This window comes from Rattus norvegicus, chromosome 19 (genome assembly GCF_021556685.1).
Source record: "Rattus norvegicus strain SHRSP/BbbUtx chromosome 19, alternate assembly SHRSP_T2T, whole genome shotgun sequence".
In the NCBI taxonomy this organism is placed as follows: Eukaryota; Metazoa; Chordata; class Mammalia; order Rodentia; family Muridae; genus Rattus; species Rattus norvegicus.
The window spans coordinates 25,282,971-25,307,036 of record NC_141552.1 but is presented as its reverse complement, the minus strand read 5'-3'; the positions used below and the strand labels follow the sequence as shown (position 1 = coordinate 25,307,036).

General features: G+C 43.3%; 1 protein-coding gene across 2 annotated transcripts; it reads right to left on the bottom strand.

The window, feature by feature from the left end:
* Positions 1-222: 222 nt before the first annotated feature.
* LOC147999236 (disks large homolog 5-like) lies at positions 223-4,911 on the bottom strand. 2 transcript variants are annotated; one of them, XM_087596307.1, is made up of 6 exons: positions 4,760-4,911; positions 3,566-3,751; positions 2,242-2,385; positions 1,444-1,610; positions 617-722; positions 223-499 (listed from the first exon to the last, which is right to left on the bottom strand). In XM_087596307.1, the coding sequence occupies exons 2-5, from the start codon at positions 3,574-3,576 to the stop codon at positions 658-660; spliced, it is 387 nt and encodes a 128-aa protein (XP_087452433.1). In that variant the 5' UTR covers positions 3,577-3,751; positions 4,760-4,911; the 3' UTR covers positions 223-499; positions 617-657. The 2 variants fall into 2 exon arrangements, with proteins under 2 accessions (XP_087452433.1, XP_087452432.1); XM_087596306.1 differs by having other exon boundaries at positions 3,566-3,725.
* Positions 4,912-24,066: the final 19,155 nt, after the last annotated feature.

Below are 24,066 nucleotides of genomic sequence, written 5' to 3'. Positions count from 1 at the left end.
TAAAGCATGTCAGTGATTACTTCATAAAGTGTGTGTCCGAGAAACAGCCACATTATCCACACAAAAGACACTGTCACACTGGGTACCCCTTGGTGACTTTGAATTCACTTATTAGCCCAGGATCCATGGAACATGCAGAGATCCATCTCCACCTGTCAGTTCTAAGTCCACAGGAGGGGACAGAACCCTTGAATAAGAATGATGGTCTTAAGAGTCAAGAGATAGAATTCAATTTTTATTCATAAGGAATTCATTTTTACAACAAAACAGGATTAAAACAAATAAATTAAAATATTAAAAATTTTTCAAAAGATAAAAACAGTAACAAGAACATATAAATATGAAACAACAAAAAGAAAATTTCAATTAAAATCATAACAAAAATATTTCTAAATAGCACACTCTTAACGAACATTTAGAAGCACAGATGTATTGCTGTTTCTCCTCGTGCACACATAATGAAAGGAGGTCCCACAAGTTGTCTCTCAGGTGCTGTTTTCTGAGAAGAAAGTAAGACCTCAATCAGTCAGGCTGGCTTAGTGTTATATAAATTTAGGGTCTCTAAGCAATGACAAATTAACTCTGAGGAAGAATACTCATCCAAAAAATTTGTTACCATTCAGGATGTTTGTCATCAGGGACTCCTGAGAAAGCAACTTATTCTTCAGGAAGCTCTCTTACTGGGGTGTGTCCAATTCCAGCTCTCTTGCACTTTCTGAGACCTGGGAGAGGAAGGCAGTTTTTCAGACAATGATTTGGTGGGGAAATGCTAGCCAGCTGTCAGAAGGCTGCCTTCTACCACCTCAGTTCTATTGGACAGTCAGCATGGACCTTTTAACTGATATCATTGTTGCTAACTCTTTGGGAAGGGCAAAATCTCCAGAGAGCCTCAAAGTAATGTGGGCTGCCAATATGGGACCCAGACTTATACCAGTGCAAACCAAGAACAGGGAAATGGAAGGAACCTCATTGGGTTGCAGGAAGAAAGGAGATGTCCATACGTCACCAAGGTTAAAGCCAATGACATGTACTAATTTGACATTTGCACTTGGTTCTTATCCCAGAAAGGTGCTTCCTACACAAGAAGTCACATGACCAGAGAGTGTCATTTGTCAAAGGACCAAGAACTTATTCATAACTCTACAGAGCATCCAATCTATCATATGGATATGCAATAATGAGGTATGTTATTAATCTGTCACCATTTCTATACTGCAGCTTCAAAAAGAGCAGACAAATATACTTGCAAAATAATTCAGTTTCTGAAAAGTGGTTGGCTTCCCAGAATACTTGTGCATAGGCAGAGCAATGAACAATTCCATTACATGAGGTGGTTGGCTGGTTGTGAGTGTAAATTAGAAAGGTGGTAGGAGAGAGCAAAGATGTATCAAATTGGCAAACTTTATCAGATATTTTAAAGCTAACACAGCTGCTCATCCCTACCAGATGACGCTGGGTCTGGACGTTGCTGGTCTTTATCTTTCTTGTTGAAGTCAACCAAATATTTCTGGTTGAGTGCACAATCAAGATGTACCTCCTTGCTCTCCTGCTTCAGTGGGACCAACTTCTTCCTACATGTGTTCTCCATCAGGAGCTGGCTGAGCAGGTTTCTGGAAATACAGTCTGCATAGTAAGATCATGCTGCCCCTTTCTCCGATTCCCACTCCCGAGTGCCACTAACTCCACCAGGACCCAGATACCCATGAAGACTTAATAGAATTCATTTCGATACACATAAGCCTGCTGCACAAACCACAAAGAGTAAATTCCGGGAAGAATAAATTGTTTGTTTGGCCCGAGCACCAATTAGTGTCCACATCTCTGAAAAAGAACATGGATCTACAACTATCCATGAAAGCCCAATGCATGGGGCCAACATCAATTAGTAGTGGGCCAACACCCTCAAAGGAGGTCAGTAGAACTAAGAGAAGCTCATGCTAACCATGTGGTCCACACACTGAGTTTTGTGAAACCTGGTATGAAACCATAGGTCCAGGTCAGCCTAATAACCTGCTGACTTCAATCAGTGCTGTTCTATCTAGAGCCTTCTGAAGATGCCTAGACAATCCTGGGATGAGTAACAGTCTTTTATGGAACTGAAAACTGAGTCCTAATGACCCTGGCACACTGATGTGTAAACAGCACAAGAGATAGAACCAGAGCTGAAGACCGTCCAATCCAGAACAAAGAAAGTCAGAAATGGCCATTCCACAAGTGATAGCCTTTCTGACCAGGACTTACCTAGAGAAGGTCATCTCCTTCTTCAGCTTATGGCTGTTCTCATGGATCTCAGTGTTCTCCATCTCTAAGTTGTGCAGAATTGACATGACCGCCTCCTCCATTCTCTCCAGGTCTCCATAATATGGATTTGGCCTGAAGTGTGGCCTGGCCCCAAATGATAGAATCCAATGAACATCGGCATTTAGGAATATATGAACTCAGGGTGGGTCCTGTACTACCCCAGTCCTGGAAGGACACCTTCTGAATTCTACATATTGGATCTTCTTCAGCTTCAGAAACGTGTTTTTCTGTGTCCAGGACACCAGAATCTCAGCATCCAGATGGAGGCTTCCCTGGCTCCCTTTGTTCAATCAAGAGGAAATCTGCAGTCAAGCCAGTTAAGCTATCAAGAGCCTAGGCCACACCTCTCCATGCTCCCCCACCCCAACACACCCAGAAACCTGTGATTACTTTTCTCCTGTTTTGATAACGGACCTTATATCAACACAAAATTATAATCTGCACAAGGAATACAAGTAAACAGACAATCATGGCCACATAGTCAAAGAACTGTGCTGTTGACAGTGGGGCTCCCAGAACAAAGCATTCACATGACCATGAAAGTGTTACAGGTAAATACTCAGGCCAAGACATAGACCCCTAGATTCCAAGTGTGGAGGGAAATATAAACATATAAAAGTTGTCCATATGCATTTGGATGTATGCACATACAGACTCACAGACTGAGAAATACCCACAAAAAAGAGAAATGTAAAAACAGAGTCAGAGAAAGAGAAAGAGAAATATGGAAACAGAGAGTACTGTGAAAACCAGGAGAAATGCATCCACCATTGCTGTCTCAGAGGGCAAGACACACAGACAATAACAAACATGCCTGAGCCTGAGACCTTCTAGTCAAGCATTGAGATGAACAGTTTGGGACCAGGCCCCTCAGGCTGCTGCCTGGATCTTCCAGCACTCAGTCCCCTGCCTAGCAAGTACAGAGACTCACCATAAACTCACTGCAATTACAATCTTGCAAAGCCACCAGCTGTCAAGGGCTTTGCAAATGCACACTAGACACTCACTCTCCCTGACTTTATCCCCGAATTCTTCATTCAGACCACAAGTTCTGCTTTTCAATAAATTGAAGCAGATGAGTCCATTTTCCATCTCGCTCCTCAGGAAGGGTCAAGGTTCTGAATCTCCTCTATATGGGAGGTGAGGTTTAGCATAGGGTGGTTAGGGAGGCACAGCTTTCTAGAACCCAAAACCTTAATAGGATAAGATGAAGGTGACCTTTCAGTCCCAGGAATGAAACCAGAGCATTTGGAGCGATTCATACCTGTTCTTCATGGATCTCTCTGTCAGAAACCTCAGGCGATCTCTCAGGTCATTTCTCTCCTCGGTAATGAGCTGCAGCTCTTTAATCAGCCTCTCCTTTTCCTTCTTGGCCTGATTCTCGCTTAGGTCAGTGCCAGGGGATGATGTTTCTCTCCCAGCGTCTGTAGGTAGAAGAACACAAGGGAACCTGCATGGGGAGAAAGCATAGAGTGTACATACACCACAGTGAGGCCTAAACAGGAGAACAAACCTGGAACCCAGTGTCACTGCTAGGCGATTGGTCTATGCTTAAGAGGCCTCCTCAGTGGATCTCAGTTCTCCCACCACTCTATAGAGACCAAGAGATGTAAGCAGCCAGGTGTTCCCTATTCCGGACATCAAGTGCCTACATGTACCACGGAGATGGCTTCTCCAGGATTATCATCAGCTGAACCGGGTACAGCTTGGTTTCAGGACCCTCACCCCTGTGGGTTCAGAACTCAGATGATAAATTCACCATCCACAAGACTTGAGTGATTGGAGAAACTCAGATGTCCTACCCTGATACTCTAGGCCAACAACTTTGGATTAAATACACATTTCCATGGAGGACAAGGTCAACAGACTTATCAGTTCCCCTATTTGAAATACCAAATGCCCGAGAATTTCCAATAGGTTACAGGATGAATCTTGGTCCACATGTTCCAAATACTTTTGGTATTTTAGAAACATGTTTGTAACACACAACCTCTAATATATAAAGCTAACAATGACCCTGCCAGTTAGAAGAAATCAGAGGAGGTCTAATAACATAAGGTTATTGCCTGGAGCACAATTCTCCCCCTGTTCCTACTGTCAGATATCCACTGTATTTAAAGAAGCAATGATAGTGAAGTACATTGCTGCCCTGTCTAAACTCAGAAAAGGTGGACCCTCCATGACTACTGATGGTATTATTATATCAATGTAACATAACAAATGCACTGTAAAAGTAAAGACCAGAAGTTCACAGAATAATAGCATTGGCCTTACCATATCCTCCCAGTGGAGATGGGGAAACTAAAGTTCTGAAATCCTGACTTTCAGGAATTGTGATATTCATGGAAATTCAATTCCTTTTCAGATGCTCCATTTGTTGTGGCCCATTGCTAGAAAGGTCAGCGTAAGCCTGCAGCCCCCCTGGCAGGAAGCTCAAAATACACTGCCCAGAACTTACTCATCATTCCCCAGAAGTGCTGTCTTTGTCCATCATTACTTTGAGGCGAAAGGCTAGACTCCTTCACTTTAGTCTCTCCAGAATTGACATTTCCCCTCCCAAAACGCTTGCGAAGACGGGAAAACATGTCTTAGCTTGTAACCGCCAGACTCAGACTGAGAGAAACTAGGGCACTGGTTGTCACTACAACACTGGTGACATCACAGAGGATGCCAGAACTCTCTAGGAGACAATAGAATGTCCAAGAAGGGACAGCTGATGTCATGGGGTGCAGACTTTGCCTCCCTGCTAATATTCTCCCTGTACTGAGCATAAGCAGAGGTGCCCTTTCCAGGAGACTTTCCTGGGGCAGAGCCACTGAGCATCTCCTGCTTCCAAAGCCAAACTTTCCTCAAGGCTTGATTATAAAATCCTTAGTAATTCCTATGCATCTAAATGAATGTTTCCTTCCATATCTTGCCCCAAAATGTCTCATCCTAACTCAAATTGTCCTCATTCACCAATGTTAGCCATTAAACCTTCCTGAGATTTCACACCAGATTGAATATGTAGTCAAAAGTTCTCTTGTCTCATTCTGTACAGGTGCTTTAAATCACATCAAGAAGTAGTCTGCATGGTAGGTTACAACATGGGTGTGTGTTAGGGGAACACTCATGAAGTCATGTGCTTAGCAATCGACAATTGCCAGAAAATTCCTTAGTTGAAAGAGTTGAAGTCTTTATGGTGCTAGGAACAGTGTGGAGACCAGTTGGCAGACAAAAGTGCAATATTGGACCCACCAATGAAGGGAACCTCATGCTGCTTGTGGGGTTCTCATCTCTGCGCCAATGTCGCCAAAGGAGCACTGCTGACAGGCCTTCTATCAGAAGCTGAGCTTCTATCAGAAAAATAAAATAGTCAAGAGATATAGGGGGTGCAGATAAAGGTGTAGGACGAGGCTATACACATCACTACGTCGATAGAGCAAGGACCCAGCACTTGTGCTCTGGGTCATGGGCTTCCCCACAAACACAAAAGCATCTGTCACAGTAAAAAAATGGATACTGTATTGAGTGCACACACTAACACTGATTGATCAGATCCATACCCCAGATTTTGGGGGCAGATCCATGGCCCCAAATATCTTCCTCTCAACTTATACAGCAAAAAATAAGAAAGAAAGAAAAAAGTCAAAACAAAAAGCTCAAGCTTCTCATATGAGGATTGCAGGAAGTGTGATCTGGTGGTCAGTTCTGATTAGGCCATTTTAGATAGAACAGTGCACAGTGATGCTTAATGTGATGGGTCCTATATAAAGCTTTCTGCAATATTGGAATTTTAACAAGCCTCATCCAGAACATACAGAACAGGAAAGGATGTGATCACCATGTCCTTGCTCTCTATCAGGTTATTTTTCTGTGTCCGTGATTGTCAGGCATAGACAGCAACAATCTGAAATAGCTGGTAGACATGGAACAAAGTGGCTAAAACTATAGTTGTGGGTTACACACCTCAACTGTCAAAGGCTAATGCTGTCCTCACAGTCCCTGGAGGCCACTCTTATAAGACTGTCTACTGGAAAGTAGAAGCAGGTTTATCTGAGCTCAAAGTGAACCTGGCCAGCTAGGAAGAGGGCAACATGGGATACTTGAGACCCTGTCTAAACCAGCACAGAAACCCACACTTCCTTCAAAGCATCATCTATGAATTCTTGATTATCTACCATTCTCTCCCTACCAGTCTTTCAGACTGGAATTGTAGAATAGAACTGGAAATGATCTTCCTAGTCTGAAGACCTTGATCTCTCTTTCCTTAGGTGCACATTAAGAACTCATGCAAATGGGTATGACCATCTGAACATCTTAGTATCATCTACTCAGTATATCTAGCATAATACTGTGCCTATGGCAATCTCAAGCTTCCTTGAGTTTCGCTGACACAGCAAGAAGTATGAAGTATTGAGGCCACACCCCAGTGATCCTTTCAAGGGTTTAGAAGAAAGCCATCAGAGAAACTCCACTTCTTTGTCCTTAGATTAAATCAAGCTGATACAATGTGAACCTGGTGGGCTATTTAACCATGCATCTTTCTGCCAACCCCAGCTTTCTGAGTTCAGTCCATGTGAACCTGCATGGGGAGAATGTATAGAGTGTACATAGACCACAGTGAGGCCTAAACAGGACAATAAGCCTGGAATCCAGTGTCACTGCAAGGAGTTTGGTCTTCGCTTAAGAGACCTCCTCAGTGGGTCTCAGTTCTCCCACTACTCTATAGAGACCAAGAGATGTAAGCAGCCAGGTGTTCCCTATGCCTGCTGACACACGCAATAAATGCAGTAAATTTTAATTTCTGTTCAATTGTTCAGTAACTTACATACACTTGCATATTGCTGTGGAAGTGATGGGGTTTCGTGATCAGCATTGCATTTAACAATGCATAACCAATCATCCCTCCTACAATGACTGTATATAGAGAAAGAAAATTTATTAGAATGGTGTATAGGCTGTGGTACAGCTAATTCAACAAGGAATGGAAGGTCCAAAATGCAGTAGTTGCCCCTGTTGAAGCCAATCCCCCTAGCATAGCTGTACCCATTTTGTTCCATGCCTGCCAGATAGTTCATATTCTTGCTGTAATATGTCTGCCTGTCATGGTTGTCTGAAAATAATTTAACTCAGAGCAGGGTCAGGAATGATCACATAACTTGTGTATGTTTTTTTTATTGGTTATTTTGTTTATTTGGATTTGAAATGTTAACCCCTTTCCAGTTTCCCCTACAATAACCCTGCATTCCACCCCCTTCCCCAGCCTCCTCGAGGGTGCTCCCCCACCCACCCATTCCCGAACCACTGGGAGCAAGTTCTTTATGTTGTGAGGTTTCTTAATCTTAAATTTCATAAGTATAAGTTCATGTAGGACCAATAAAATTAAAGGTCAATATGAGGGCTGCAGAGATGGATCCATGGTTAAGAGCACTGACTGCTCTTCCAGAGGTCCTGAGTTCAAATCCCAGCAACCACGTGGTGGCTCACAGCCATCTGTAATGAGACCTGATGCCCTCTTCTGGTGTGTCTGTAGACAGCTACCGTGTACTTATATGTAAATAAATAAATCTTTAAACAGATAAAAAGTCAGTATGAACCTTTGTTGTCTAAAATGGCTTGAGTCCGGGCTGACAACCAGACAGCCCTTCCAGCACCTGCCTATGAGCTCACATTTTAGTCTTTATAAACTGACATAGAAAAATGTCCAGAGTCCTAGCCTGACAAATTCTCAGCTACGTCTCTGATGATCAGTCTTCGGGTGGGCATTCAATAAACCATCCCTGTCTAAGTGAGGTCAGAGTTTGTGTGGTTTATGGGGAAACATCTGGACCCCAACAGTTTTGTCCATAAGGCTGGATATTTCAGCTGGTCTTCAGTACATGCAGTACTCCTGAAGAAGTAGGCGAATTAATAAAGCAAACTTCCTTCTTCCATGTCCTTGATATGAGCCGGCAGAAGGTGTGGTCCAAACAACAACCTACAGATTGGGTAAAGATCTTTGCCAATCCTACAACAGATAGAGGGCTTATATCCAAAATATACAAAGAAATCAAGAAGTTAGACCTCAGGGAGACAAATAACACTATTTATAAAATGGGGATCAGAGCTAAACAAAGAATTCACAGCTGAGGAATGCTGAATGGCTGAGAAACACCGAAAGAAATGCTCAACATCTTTAGTCACAAGGGAAATGCAAATCAAAACAACCCTGAGATTTCACCTCACACCAGTGAGAATGGCTAAGATCAAAAACTCAGGTGACAGCAAATGCTGGCGAGGATGTAGAGAAAGAGGAACACTCCTCCATTGTTGGTGGGATTGCAGACTGGTACAACCGTTCTGGAAATCAGTCTGGAGGTTCCTCAGAAAATTGGACATTGAACTACCTGAGGATCCAGCTATACCTCTCTTGGGCATATACCCAAAAGATGCCCCAACATATAACAAAGACACATGCTCCACTATGTTCATAGCAGCCTTATTTATAATAGCCAGAAGCTGGAAAGAACCCAGATGCCCTTCCACAGAGGAATGGATACAGAAAATGTGGTACATCTACACAATGGAATATTACTCAGCTATCAAAACCAATGACTTTATGAAATTCATAGGCAAATGGATGGAACTGGAAAATATCATCCTGAGTGAGATAACCCAATCACAGAAAAACACACATGGTATGCACTCATTGATAAGTGGATATTAGCCCAAATGCTCGAATTGCCCTAGATGCACAGAACACATGAAACTCAAGAAGGATGACCAAAATGCAGATGCTTCACTCCTTCTTTAAAAGGGGAACAAGAATACCCTTGGCAGGGAATAGGGAGGCAAAGTTTAGAACAGAGGCAGAAGGAACACCGATTCAGAGCCTGCCCCACATGTGGCCCATACCTATACAGATATTAGATAAGATGGATGAAGCAAAGAAGTGCAAGCCGACAGGAACTGGATGTAGATCTCTCCTGAGAGACACAGCCAGAATACAGCAAATACGTAGCCGAATGCCATCATTAAACCACTGAACTGAGAACGGGGCCTCCGTTGAAGTAATCAGAGAAAGGACTGGAAGAGCTTGAAGGGGGTTAAGACCGCATATGAACAACAATTCCAACCAACCAGAGCTTCCAGGGACTAAGCCACTACCCAAAGACAATACATGGACTGACCCTGGACTCCAACTGCATACGTAGCAATGATTAGCCTAGTAAGAGCACCAGTGGAAGGGGAAACCCTTGGTCCTGCCAAGACTGGACCCCCAGTGAACATGATTGTTGGGGGGAGGGCGCTAATGGGGGAAGGATGGGGAGGGGAACACCCAAATTGAAGGGGAGGGAGAGGGTTGAGGGATGTTGGCCTGGAAATCGGGAAGGGGAATAACAATCAAAATGTAAATAAGAAATACTCAAGTTAATAAAGATGAAAAAAATAAAAAGAAAAAAGAAGGTGTGGTCCAGATTAGAGATGGGCCTTTCCATCTAAAAAGATCTGAATTAAAGATGTATCTTCTGAATGAACCCACACACCTATGGTCACTTGATTTTTGACAAAGGAGCCAAAACCATCCAATGGAAAAAAGATAGAATTTTCAGCAAATGGTGCTGGTTCAACTGGAGGGCAACATGTAGAAGAATGCAGATCGATCCATGCTTATCACCCTGTATAAAGCTTAAGTCCAAGTGGATCAAGGACCTCCACATCAAACCAGACACACTCAAACTAATAGAAGAAAAACTAGGGAAACATCTGGAACACATGGGCACTGGAAAAAATTTCCTGAACAAAACACCAATGGCTTATGCTCTAAGATCAAGAATGGACAAATGGGATCTCATAAAACTGCAAAGCTTCTGTAAGGCAAAGGACACGGTGGTTAGGACAAAACGGCAACCAACAGATTGGGAAAAGATCTTTACCAATCCTACAACAGATAGAGGCCTTATATCCAAAATATACAAAGAACTCAAGAAGTTAGACCGCAGGGAAACAAATAACCCTATTAAAAAATGGGGTTCAGAGCTAAACAAAGAATTCACAGCTGAGGAATGCCGAATGGCTGAGAAACACCTAAAGAAATGTTCAACATCTTTAGTCATAAGGGAAATGCAAATCAAAACAACCCTGAGATTTCACCTCACACCAGTGCGATTGGCTAAGATCAAAAACTCAGGTGACAGCAGATGCTGGCGAGGATGTGGAGAAAGAGGAAAACTCCTCCATTGTTGGTGGGATTGCAGACTGGTACAACCATTCTGGAAATCAGTCTGGAGGTTCCTCAGAAAATTGGACATTGAACTGCCTGAGGATCCAGCTATACCTCTCTTGGGCATATACCCAAAAGATGCCTCAACATATAAAAGAGACACGTGCTCCACTATGTTCATCGCAGCCTTATTTATAATAGCCAGAAAATGGAAAGAACCCAGATGCCCTTCAACAGAGGAATGGATACAGAAAATGTGGTACATCTACACAATGGAATATTACTCAGCTATCAAAAACAACGAGTTTATGAAATTCGTAGGCAAATGGTTGGAACTGGAAAATATCATCCTGAGTGAGCTAACCCAATCACAGAAAGACATACATGGTATGCACTCATTGATAAGTGGCTATTAGCCCAAATGCTTGAATTACCCTAGATCCCTAGAACAAATGAAACTCAAGACGGATGATCAAAATGTGAATGCTTCACTCCTTCTTTAAATGAGGAACAAGAATACCCTTGGCAGGGAAGGGAGAGGCAAAGATTAAAACAGAGACTTAAGGAACACCCATTCAGAGCCTGCCCCACATGTGGCCCATACATATACAGCCACCCAATTAGACAAGATGGATGAAGCAAAGAAGTGCAGACCGACAGGAGCCGGATGTAGATCGCTCCTGAGAGACACAGCAGAATACAGCAAATACAGAGGCGAATGCCAGCAGCAAACCACTGAACTGAGAATAGGTCCCCTATTGAAGGAATCAGAGAAAGAACTGGAAGAGCTTGAAGGGGCTCGAGACCCCAAAAGTACAACAATGCCAAGCAACCAGAGCTTCCAGGGACTAAGCCACTACCTAAAGACTATACATGGACTGACCCTGGACTCTGACCCCATAGGTAGCAATGAATATCTTAGTAAGAGCACCAGTGGAAGGGGAAGCCCTGGGTCCTGCTTAGACTGAACCCCCAGTGAACTAGTCTATGGGGGGGAGGGCGGCAATGGGGGGAGGGTTGGGAGGGGAACACCCATAAGGAAGGGGAGGGGGGAGGGGGATGTTTGCCCGGAAACCTGGAAAGGGAATAACACTCGAAATTTATATAAGAAATACTCAAGTTAATAAAAAAAAAAAGAACAACAATGCCAACCAACCAGAGCTTTCGGTAGACTAAACCACTACCCAAAGAGTACATATGGATAGACCCAAGCCTCCAGCTGCATATGTAGCAGAAGATGGCCTTGTTGAGCACCAATGGGAAGAGAATCTCTTGGTCCTGCCAAGGCTGAACGCCCCAGTGTAGGGGAATGTCAGGATGGGGAGGTGGGAAGGAGTGTGTAGTTGGTGTGGGGAACATCCTTGTGCAAGAAGTGGGAGGGGGATGGGATAAGGGGTATTTGGATGGGAAACTGGCAAAGGGGTTAACATTTGAAATGTAAATAAAAAATATCCAATAAAAATGCTTTAAAAAAGAAAAAAAATAAAGATTTATCTTCTGATCTCCAAGATTTGGAATACAAGTAGGTCTTCTTGCTTCAGAAAATTTAATGAAGAAAAAAAATCCAATGGTGCTTATGCCTTTAGCCTCAGCATCCAGGAGGTAGAGGCAGGTGGATCTCTGAGTTCAAGGCCAGCCTGGTCTACAAAATGAATTCAGGACAGCCAGAGCTACACAGGGAAACCCTGTCTCAAAAAAACCAAAGAAGAGGAGGAGGACCAAGAGGAGGGGGTTGAAGAGAGGAAAACAGAAAGAAGGAAGGAGAGAGAGAGAGAGAGGGAGAGAGAGAGAGAGAGATCTCCCCCTCACAGGGCGTCAAGCCATTTGGCATTAGTTAATTCCAGGTACACTCAAGTTGACAACCAAGAACACCAATCACATTACCCGTGGTTGTGATCTCACCCTGGTAGGCTCCTGAGTAGGAGGCTGAAGCAGGAGAATTGCCATAAGTCTGATGCCAGCATGAACTACACACGTGTTCCAAGCCAAGCCAATCTCAGCTACAGTTTGAGATTCTGTCTGAAAAATATGAAAGAGAAAGAAAACATAATTTCCTAGAGCAGTGTTTCTCAACCTTCCTATGGCCTCAACCCTTTAGAACAGTTCCGCATGCTGTGCAGATCCCAACTACAAAATTATTTTGTCGCTACTTCACAACTGTAAATTTGCTACTGTAATGAATCTTTATTGTAGTGTAAACTATCCGATAGGAGACCCTGTGTGGGTCACGACCCACAGGCTGAGGGCCTTTGCCCTAGAGGCGGTCTTGGCCTAGTTTATATAGTTCATATTATAATGGGCTCTCTCAGCGTTTGAAGGTCAAGTATATTCACTTGTAACATCAAAACTTTAAAATTCAGTTGAGCTGCTGGCTGGTACGGTCTGACATCCCCCAGAATACCTTTGCCATTTTGTTCCATGTCTGCCAGCCATTTCATATTGTTGCTGTAACACGCCTGCCGTCACTGAGGAGGAGAAGGGAGATGGCTCAAGGACATGCTGACCACACACCTTGTTTTGTTCTGAATATTCTGTATGCCGTTTGCTAATCTTGAGAAATTTGCACCTTAAGGAGTGGTTCCCTGAAGTTGACACAGGTGATAGGCTAAGGCAGATGTGTGAAGGAATGTTTCACTGAGGCAGACACAGGTAAAAGGATGTTCTGCTAAAGCACGCATGTGAAAAGACACGTGATGAAGGGTTCTGCACTAAGGACACACATGCATTGGTCTGCCTTGCATTCTGTAGTTGAGCTGCATTTGTTGGGACTTCATAGAACCACAGCAAAAACCCTTCTGGTGGGCTGCTGTGGTTTCTCGCTGTTTCCTTGGCCTCGGGCTGATGGGCAGAGTGATGTCAGCTGAGACAGACACATGTGCTGAAGCACGACACAGGCTGAGGCCAGACCCATGGAGGACAAGGGATATTGAGAGGGAGTTTGGATGGAGTTATGCTTGCGTAGCTTGTTGGTCTGGGGTCTCTGCTGATCTCTGCTCGCCTGAGAGCTGCTCTTACTGACTGTGTAGCTTCTTGTCTTCTCTTTGTTCCACTTGTACAGCCCTCAGGACCAGGCTCTCCTCTCCCTTAACCATGGCTGCTGTCCTCTTCCTCTCTCCTCTCCATCACACATGTTCTTCCTTTATTCTCTGGCAGCTTCTTCCTCCTTCTTCCCTCCTCATGATCCTCTCTAGCAAAGCCCTCAAAGCTCACCTCCCCCATCTCTCTGGGGTGCAGCTGTTGGCTGTTGGCTTCTTTATAATCACAGTTAACTGGGAGCAGGGTCAGTTATTTGGGGTTAACCGGTCTTGAGTTCTACAAATTAGCATTAAAATACAAGCAGAATTAGGCCAATCCACCACATCAATTTCTTTTGCTTTGTTTTGTTTTAATTTTTCTTTTACCCTTTACTTTATTTTATTTTCGGCTATTTTTTAATCATTTGTTATTTTATTTATGTATATTTCAAACGTTGTCCCACTTTCCACACTCCCCTCATCATATCTTACATCCCATTTCTGCTCAGCTTTGCCTATGTGACAGTGCTCCCCCACCCACACATATCCATTCCCACCTCACACCTCTAGGACCACCCTTCGGTGGGCAACAGGCCTCAGGGTAGTCAATGGCCTCCCACCACATGATGCCACTTAAGTCAGTCCTCTTCTACACAGTTACCTAGAACCATAGAGCCATCCTTGCATATACTTTGGCTGGCAGTTTGGTCCCTAGGAGCTGCGGGACTGGTGACAGAGGATCTGGTTAGATATTAAAGACAAATGGTTTCTGCTTTCTCCTCTTTTTCTGGTTATAGGTGAAATCATGTTTGTTCGCTTCCCTTTTTTGAAATTATTGAGTTGATTAATTTCTTGGTTTTTCTTGTGTATAGTTTAGCTCATTTTCTTGGGGTTTTCCTCGTATTTTCCTCTGTTGTGCTCTCTTAAAGAAAAATATTGTTTAAATTTGGTTTTGTTGTGAAATATCTTGGTTTCTCCATTTATGGTGATTGAGAATTATGCTGGGTATAGGAGCCTGGGTCTGCATTCCATCTGCCCAAATTTTTCTGGCTTTTGGAGTCTCTGTTGAGAAGTCTGGTGTAATTCAGATAGGTCTGAATTATTTATTACTGGTTATTTATACCTTACCCCTTTTAAAGTTCTTTCTTTGATCTGCGTATTTAGTGTTTTAATTATTATGTGAATGGCAGAGTTTTTTCTGGTACAATTCATTTAGCCTTCTGTAGGTCTCTTGTACAGTTATGGCATTTTCTTCCTTACCTTATGGAAGTTTTCTGCTATGATTTGTTGAAGATTTTTACTGGACCTATGAACTGGAAATCTTAATTCGGTTCTATATTTATTATCCTTAGATTTGGACTTTTAATGGTGTCCTGAAATTCATGGATGTTTTGGATTCAATAAACCATACATGTTTATCTGAGATGGGTGTTTTGTGCTTTGTTGGTGACCTCCATGATGCCAATTCTTCCATTTAGTAGAACGTTGGATAATGAGACATGGTCAGGAATGGTGACTTATTGACATAAACTATATGAAAATAGGTAGGTTAATTTATGTGTGTTAAGTATCAGTAGTCTCCTGGGTGGTTTTGGTTCCCAGTTGGCCATGTGCAACCGTTTCAAAAGCCCAGGTGTGATGTTCCTTGGGTTTCCTATGATGATGCACTCAGATATGACAAATATCAACAGAATCCTCGTCAAAGAACTTAATTTATATAATAGACCGAAAATTACTAATTATGTTACAAAATATTTGATCACACTGTGATCTCCAAGAATGTATTATTTACTGATAAACTATTGTGTGGTATAGCATCGCCATGGCACAGGCATTTAACACAAGGGTTGTTTGTTTGATGTAAACATGGACTTTACTTTGGTAAGGCTAACCTACCACACAGCTTTATTGCAAAGCTAAAACTGCATTTAGGTTCAGAGCAGATCAAGGCACAACTTGAAAGGAAATGAAGATGACTAAACCAATGGAAAGTCTTTGAGTTGAAGGATTTTTAGAAAGTGTGCAGAGGGAAGAAGAATGCTCTTCTGGGAGGTCAGTGAATTAGGAAGGACAGTTGGGAGTTGACTTCTGTATCTGGCTCCTGAAACTTCATTGGTAAAAATTAATGTCTGGAATTTTGTGTTGTAAAACAACACATTGGCTCTGCAGCTTTTGGCAAGGGCCATGGACAGAGAGATCACACCAGCTGGGGACAATCTGAAAGGAAATCAGGTTTTCTTAAGTCACCTGAGAAGTCCTCACGGAGAGAGGAATGAATGGGCAGCACCATAAGAGAAGGCCTTAGGATCGCGTACTGAGCTACTCTAGATGCCTTGAAAATAGAAGCCGAGAATGAAAAACTAAATGACGTCACAGGAAGTAGCTCAATCCTCACTGTGATCATTTCATGTTGTGATTTATACTGGATTCTTTTTTAAAAAATTAAAAAAGAGTCTTCTGTTTCAATGTGAGGCTGTCTTAGAATCACAAAATGCTTACACCTGCCTGGCGCCCGGCATCTAACACTATCGGGCTCGAGATTCTACTTTTAAATGCGTCACCATCGACAGCTTCCATTTAACCAGCAGGGTCCATGCCAGGCAGACACTGAGCAGGTTGTGTGTTCTGTTAATCTCCACAACAACCCAATTCAGCAGAAACACCCCCATTTTACAGGTGAAGAAACCACAGCTCAAAGCAAATGAGTATCAGGGTCCCCTCAGTCTCACTGGCTGTCACTCAGACCCACAGCCTTCTCTGTACAGGGAAGCCATGGGCCTGATGTGGCTGTGCAAGCTGACTCTGCTGAGATGATCAATGCTATTCTTGACCCTGGGAGAATTTAAGACAAGGTGACCCACAGACTCCTGGGATAGATTCTGCCTCTGGGTTCTAGGGTGGGACACAGTATCACTTGCATGGGTCTCTACTCAGCTGAGGAGTCTGTTCCCATCTGTCAGCTTCTATGGCAGTGGTTCAAATCCCTCCTAATGATGTAACCCTTTAATACAGATCTTCATGCTGTGGTGACCCCCATCACAAAATTATTTCATTGGTACTTCATAACTAATATTGCTACTCTTTTATGTCATAGCATGCTAAGTATCTGATATGCAATGTATCTGACATACACTCTCCTAGAAGGGGGCACAACACACAGGTTGAGCAACATTACTCATTAAACTTTTTCTTTTTCTTTTTTAAAGAGAGGCCTTCGTCTCAGAAGGACCTGGAGCAGTTATAAGAGCAGAGATGCCCTGTGGTAGTGACAAGTTTTAGCAGGCTCAAGGCTGCTTGCCTTAATGACAACAGATATTCCTGGCTAAAGGCACCACCACAAATCACTAGCCCCAGGATATTTCTTATATTTTTGGTTGTGAGCCTAGCCTTTAACGGCTGAGCCATCTCTCCAGCCCCCCAGGATATTTCTTACCTCAGTTTTCCTCCATTACAATGTCTATCTCCTTGGACGTGTCTGTCCAGGCAGCCAGTCCCTGTAGTGTCTGATACAGACAGAATGCTAAGGGCAAGAATGCTTTCCCTCTGTTGGCACAGTCACTTCTACAGTAGTAAGTTCAAATCCTGGAGTGTAAATATGTGTCTCACATAGTGTGTGAGACTTGAAATGTCATCCGTTTGAGTTGACAAAAACCAACTCTCACTTCAGATTTACATCTGACCAACAATTATTTTCACGAGAACACAGAAGCTCGCCAGACCTACAGAGTCAGATCCCCTCCCTGCCGGGGATGATCACACCCAGGTTAGACTTCAGCTTCACTTATCAGCTGTTATCAGAAAAGTGTTACCTTAAGATTCTGCAGTCCATGGTCTGGACAAAAGTTGTTAAATGGCTAGTATGGGAGTTTTCTCCAGTTTAAAATCATTCTGGTCTCTTCTCTCCCCTGGACTGCCCTCGGTTCTCTCAGGTCTGTTGGTCCTGGAAAGACCTGGGTTCAACTCAAGGCCTGGGTTGTGGAGGAGGACCTTTTGTTGTGGAAATGAGCATGGATCAAGGATGTAGCCCCACTCTGGACAATTAAGCTCCAGAAAATCTTCCCCAATCACAGACCTGGGTCATGTGGGAGCCTACACTGTTTAAAAGGGAGAGCTGGTTGCTTTCTCCTGGAAGAAGCACTTGGGGGTTGACTGTCACTTCTGAACCTTCTGTTCTGAGTCACGTCGCAGAAGGGGCACTTTGCTCTGACTTCTCCATGGGACTCACACAGCACTGGGGCCAGAGGATCCTCTGGTGTTGCAGCTCTGAGCTGGGAGGAGGAGCTAGCACACTGACATGGAGAAGCCTGTTTTCACAGCTGATCTAGATCTGAGGAACAGGTGCTTTTAAAGAAGGATGTGAAAGCATCTCCTGCAGGAGAGCTCACTATGCAGGGAAAGTCACACAGGACAGTGAAAAGTGGCTTCCCAACTTCTACTGGGCAAGAACCAGGGAGGGTATTGGATGGATGATCAGAGAGTTTGAGAAAGGCCTGCATCTCTCTGAATGTCCTCCCTCAATCATAAGTCCCCCCACTGCCCCAGGTGCACACCTGAGGGTCAGCAAAGCCTGCCACCTGCTGGGGTCCCTCAAACTAAGCAGTGAGTGTAGAACTGTGCAAAACACATCTGGGGATGGGGAGACACAAGTGTCAGCTGGGCCTGTCCTCACTGCCTTTAGACTCCAATGGCAGGGCAGGTACAGGTAATGGCTACTCCAGATCTCAAATGTCTTGGGCTGAAGAAGTAAGAGATGTCAGGGTCAGGGTCAGGGTCAGGGGCCGGGGCCAGGGCTGGGGACAGGTCAGGGTCAGGGTCAGGCAGAGTCAGGCAGAGTCAGGCAGAACAAATTCAAGCCCCTGCCAGCAGGCTGATAGGCTTATGGGCATGAAGAAGTGCTGTGGTAGAGAGTGCCCTTGTTCTCTCTGGTGGGGCAAGTAACCAAGGTGGGATGGGAAAAGTTGGGGAACTCACAGCTGCTTGTCCTCCAGCTACAACTGCCAGTGCTTGGCTAGCAAGAAGCCAAAGAGACTCCAGGGATCTCCTGATTTCCCGGATATCATTTTCCTCACGGGTATTCAGGTTGAAGGCTGTGCTCAGCCTTGCCACAAGGCCACTGGACAAGTAGAGCAAGCACAACTGGCCTAAGACCTCCATGGACACATGTTGGGACCCAGGTCAAGTGGCCACAGAGGGGCACCAGGCAGCCTGGCTCCAGCCCCTAGCTCATGGGCACCCAGGCCACAGCAGTTCTGCTAGTCCCTCCTGCCATGAGCGACACCACCTGGCAGGCTTGCACTCTCTGTCAGGAGCTTTCCCACAAACACAGCTAGCAGCCACTTAATGACCCTCTTTATTCTTGTTAACCATAATGGCTAGTTATGAAGTCTCATTGGGAAAGTGTATTGATAAGATGAAAGCCTTAGAAGAAAACTAGAAAGACTTATAAAAATAAGTAAGATGCCGGAGGATGATCCTGACCCACAATGAGCAGTGGAGATACCAGAGCCCTGTAGGGATGCCTGACAACCTAACACATTGAGCACGCACGGCTCAGTAAGTTCCCTGTGAACACACATCTCCTGAGATCTCTCTATTTAATTGTATGTGATCCTGTCCACCTAACACAGCACCTCATGTGGAATAACAAAAGCCACCTGCAGGAGCTGTGGTGATGACTCACAGGTTACAGCATCTGCTGCTCTCTCAGAAGAACCACGTGGTCCCTAACAATAATGTACAACGGGGAATGGGATTCCTTCTTTTGGACTATGAGGGAAATTCACCCAGGACAGGCCACAGACAGACTGTAGAAAAAAAGACCCACTGACATAAATGATAAAACTAAGTCTAATCTACATCAATAAAAACACAGCATACTTCTGGTCAAGGACAAGAGCATCTGTCAAAACCTATTTCCCAACAAGACTTTGAAGGTCAGTATCTCTGGGGTTAATATTGATGCTGTATTGCAAGAAAAGCTGAAGCACATGGTTCTCCATTAGGATGACTTCTGTATTCCATTGTGAATGTTGTCAATTTTCTGCGGCAATTTTTCTGTATATTACTCAATATGTGGTGCATAGGGTCAATAATTGCTGGGGACAACATAGATGACAGGGACTCCCAGCAGTAGGCCAGGATGGAGACATCTCAGTAGCCCACAGCAGCTCTTTGTAAAGACTGGTTGTTCCCATTTCTCCTAACCTTAGCCCTGGACAACGGCTGTATAGATTTCATTTCTGTGTGGCTGCCTTTCAGATGGCCTTGGTGTGCACAATTATTCTATTATATCTGACTTTCCTACTTCCTTCTCCTTCTGCTCTGGTGAATTCTGTGAAAATAGATGTTGCTTGATGTTATGATTCTTAAACAATTGGAAATTGAGACATAGGAGCACAGCATAGCACACCCCGATGGCCCAGGTGCATGCTATGTGTTCTTGTTTTGGAAACAATGTAATAACTGCACAATAGATTCCAGATTAATGCTTGACTTGCAAAGAAACTTTAAAGTAATTATTAAAAAATGAATTAGAGTCAGCATTGGGACCCTAAGAAAGGAAAAAGTTATTGCATTAGGAATTAAGTTTTATATAACATTTGAGAGTGGTTCCTGCATAAAAAGGTATAGAATATATAAAATTATATACTAGTCAAAATACGGGGACTCGTAAAAGAGTCTTTGTGTGCAAGGAAGAGAAAGCTAGCGGAACCACTGAGTTAAGGGTTAACTTGATACTTTCTGGTCACCGCCTGGCATCTTTGCTTATGTCATTTATCATTAGAGCTTCCCAGGAAAAGGCAAGTAGCTGACTTCGGAGCTTTGAGCTCTGAAGTATAATAAGTTAAAAGTTAAAGTTTAAATAATAATAAGTTTACAATTATTATTATTTTGGCCACAGGCCTGGGAATAGGGGAAGCTTGAAACTTTGGGCAACAATTGTAATTCTTAGTTATTTGTGGGATGTGGTTATTCTTTTGAATTTGATTTGGCAATGATTATACAATGTCTTTTTTCTACCTACTTTTGGATTATTAATAAAAGACTGAAGCAAGAGAAAGGCTGGAGAGCATGAGAAGAGAGAATGTGAGGAGTGTATGAAGATTGTGTGTGTGAGTGAAAGGAGAGTGCATGTGGTGTGTGTGAGATATGTGTGAGGTGTGTATGAAGAGTGTGTGTGAGAATGAAAGGGTAATAAAACAAAGGTGTACATGAGTGTGGGAGTTCGAGAAAAGAAAACCACAATAGAAAAAGCAGAGTGCACAAGAGAATGCAGTCTGTGCAGCCCCAAGCTGAGATAGAGAGAGAAAGAGAGAGACAGAGAGAGAGAGAGAGAGAGAGAGAGAGAGAGTTCAAGCCTTGAAATTGCCTGTCAGTTTGTACCCAAAGAGTAGTCTGTATATTTATTAAGCACCTTCCAGATATCCCTGCCTTCAGTTGAGAACCCGGATCCTGTGTCAAGGCTAGACCCCGGCAGTAAGTTGCACCCAACTCGTGGGACTCAGAATTGGAAGAATTGTGTAAGCCCCAAACCCCTTTCCTGATGTTTTCGATCTGGAAAGGACCATATGTGAGAGCCACGGTCCCCTCAGACAAAGAGGAGTGCTGAGAAAGAATAGGTATGAAGTGATATTGTGATAGTTTTATAGTTTTATTATGGGCAAACTGAATCCAGTGAGAGATCTATGTATGAAAAGATTCTTCATAAGGTATTGCTTAAAAAGAGAATTCACTTTGAAAAACAGTAGCTCTCTGATTGTCTCCTCTTCATTTGTTCTGTGAGCTTTTGGTTACCTGATAAAGGGACCTTGGATGAGGCAGCATGGGAAAGCATAGGAAAGGATATAAAAACCTGGATTCTGGAACATAAGGATGAGGAAGACGAAGGACAGGTTCCAGAGAAAGCGCTTATGTTCTGGTTTGTGGTGAAACAGGCACTTTCCCAGGCTGAGATAACAGACCTGCCCAGCTCATCAGCAGGGTTTGTTTGTAGTACAAACAGTGCTGTGAAGGAAGGAGTGCCTCTACTGTCCAAACAAACCGATAAGAAACAAACTGCTAAGTCATCAAAACCACCGCCTTCACAGTGTATTGTAGATTTAGTAGAGACTTCCTCAGACCCTGAGGAGGACGAGGAGGGAGAGCCTTTAGATCCTGGAGATGAATCTGAGAGAGGATGAGGCAGCTAAATATCATAATCCTGACTGGGCCCTCTTACGCCTAAGAAAAGGAGTAAGAAAAGAAGCCCCCCTCAGTCCCGTATTCTGCAAGCAGTGTAGAAGGCCAGGGAACAAGGGGAACATTTGATGCTATTTCTAACAGTAAGCATGGAGATCCAGAAATGGGAACTCATCTCCTTTAAACTTGTTAAGGAATGAAAAGAAAATACTTCTAAATATGGCCCTACTTCACCTTATGTCCTCTCCCTTGTGGAAAATCTGGTAGGCATTTATTTGGCTCACTCCTGCAGACTGATTTATCCTGGCCAGGTCCTGTCTCACAGAGGGACAATTTCTCTTATTTAAAGCTAATTATGAGGATGAGGTTAGACTTCTTTTAGGTGGAAAAGTATCTCTGGGGTAATTGACTTAACTGGGGATAAGACAGTCTGGGCCACTGATCAAAGTGTCTAGGTGGATCTGTGGTCCCTTTGTCAAGAAAAGATTCAGGCAGCTACTCAGCTTGTACAAGAACAATTGGATAACGGTCATATTTAACCCTCCACCAGGCCTTGGAATACACCTACCTTTGTGATTAAGAAAAAATCTGGCAAATGGAGATTGTTACAGGATGTAAGGAAGGGGAATGCAGCCATGGAGGCTAAGGGGCTCTGCAACCAGGACTGCCCTCTCCCACAGAGATTCCCGAAGGATGCTCTGCGTGTGTTATAGATTGCAAGATGTTTCTTTACTATCCCTTTGCATCCAGATGACAGGAAGCCTTTGCCTTTAGTTTACCCTCAACAAATTTACAAAGGCCTTACCAGAGGTTTCAATGGAAAGTGCTCCCACAGGGAATGAAAAACAGTCCCACTTTGTGTCAAACATTTGTGGATATGGCTTTGTCTCCCACTCGTCAACAGTTTCCTGAGTTGTTGATTTTTCATTCTATGGATGATATTTTGATTGCTCATTCTTCCCTGACTTTGCTGAATCAAGCTTTGGATAACCTTATACAAAGTGTGCGTAAGTATGGCTTAATAGTGGCTCCTGGAAAATTTCAAAAGGATCCCCCATACAGTTATTTGGGGAGAATTCTTTATTCTGATCCTATTTCACATGCAGTCTTAAGATTTAGGATGGATAAGTTGAAAACCTTAAATGATTTCCAAAAACTGCTAGGAGAAATCAACTGGATTAGACCTTATGTAAAATTTTCCATTGGCCAATTAAAGCCACTTTTTGATATTTTAAAGAGAGATCATTGTCCCAAATCTCTCTGAGTGTTAACTCAAGAGGGACAAAAGGCTCTGCAGGTGTTTGAGGAGGCCATCCAGGCACAACTCACTGTCAGAATTGATTTATATGAGGCCTGTGAATGTGTTATCCTGCATACTTCCCTATCACCCACCGGGGTTATCTGGCAAGAACAAGGACCTTTAGAATGGATCCATTTGCCTGCTCCCTCCCCACGTTTTGATTCCTTATTATGATTTAGTAGCTCAGCTCATTATGGAGGGTAGAGAAGGATTAGGGGATATTGGGTAAAGATTTTGAATTGATTAGAATACCCTGCACCAACACTCAGGTTGAGTGGTTGCTAAATTTTTCTGGTTCCTTTGCATTAGCTTTTGTCTCCTTTAAGGGGCAAGTGTTATATCATCTTCCAAAAAATCCTCTGTTACATTTTCTGAATTGACAACAAGTTATATTTCCTTCTGCCTTCTCTATGGAGCCGTTAGATCAAGGAAAAATATTCTTTACCAATGGTTCTTCAAATGGAAAAGCCATTCGTTATTGTTTCTGAAACTGACACCAGCACCTCCTTTACCTCAGCTCAAAAGACAGAGTTATATGCAGTTATTGAAGTTTTTTCTCATTATTCCTCGATTCATTTTAACCTCTATCCTGACTCTCAAAATGTGTATAGACTCTTCCCTGTTATTGAGATAGCTGTGATCAACACAGACAAAACAACAATTAATACCTTATTACAAAAATTATAACAATTGGTGCATCAACGCTTGATTCCTTATTTTGTGGGACATACTCGGGCTCACAATAGTCTTCCTGGACCTTTAGTCACAGGAAACTCATATGCAAATTTATTGACTCAGGGTTGGCTTTTAGATGATGTTAGTAGAGCAATCGCCTCCCATGGTATTCACCACCAAAATGCTCAGGCACTGAGATATCAATTTTCTTTGACTAGAGAGGCAGCTCGTCAGATTGTAAAACATTGTTCTGCTTGCCTACAACACTTCCAGCTTCTCTGCCTGGAGTTAACCCTCAAGGACTCAAGCCTGGAATCCTACGGCAGATGGATGTAATTCATGTTTCATGTTTTGGAAATTTTTCCTTTGTTCAAGTGACTGTTGATACCTTTCTGGAGTTATTTTGGCCACAG

What these genes read in the sequence shown, in the direction of transcription:
- LOC147999236 (XM_087596306.1), bottom strand. Translation starts at nt 4,886, where the DNA reads ATGTTTTCCCGTCTTCGCAAGCGTTTTGGGAGGGGAAATGTCAATTCT. An exon ending in AAGGAGATGACCTTCTCTAG is followed by an intron (nt 1,611 to 2,241) that starts GTAAGTCCTGGT and finishes CTGTATTTCCAG; the next exon opens with AAACCTGCTCAGCCAGCTCC. An exon ending in TCCAGACCCAGCGTCATCTG is followed by an intron (nt 723 to 1,443) that starts GTAGGGATGAGC and finishes TTCCTCTCCCAG; the next exon opens with GTCTCAGAAAGTGCAAGAGA.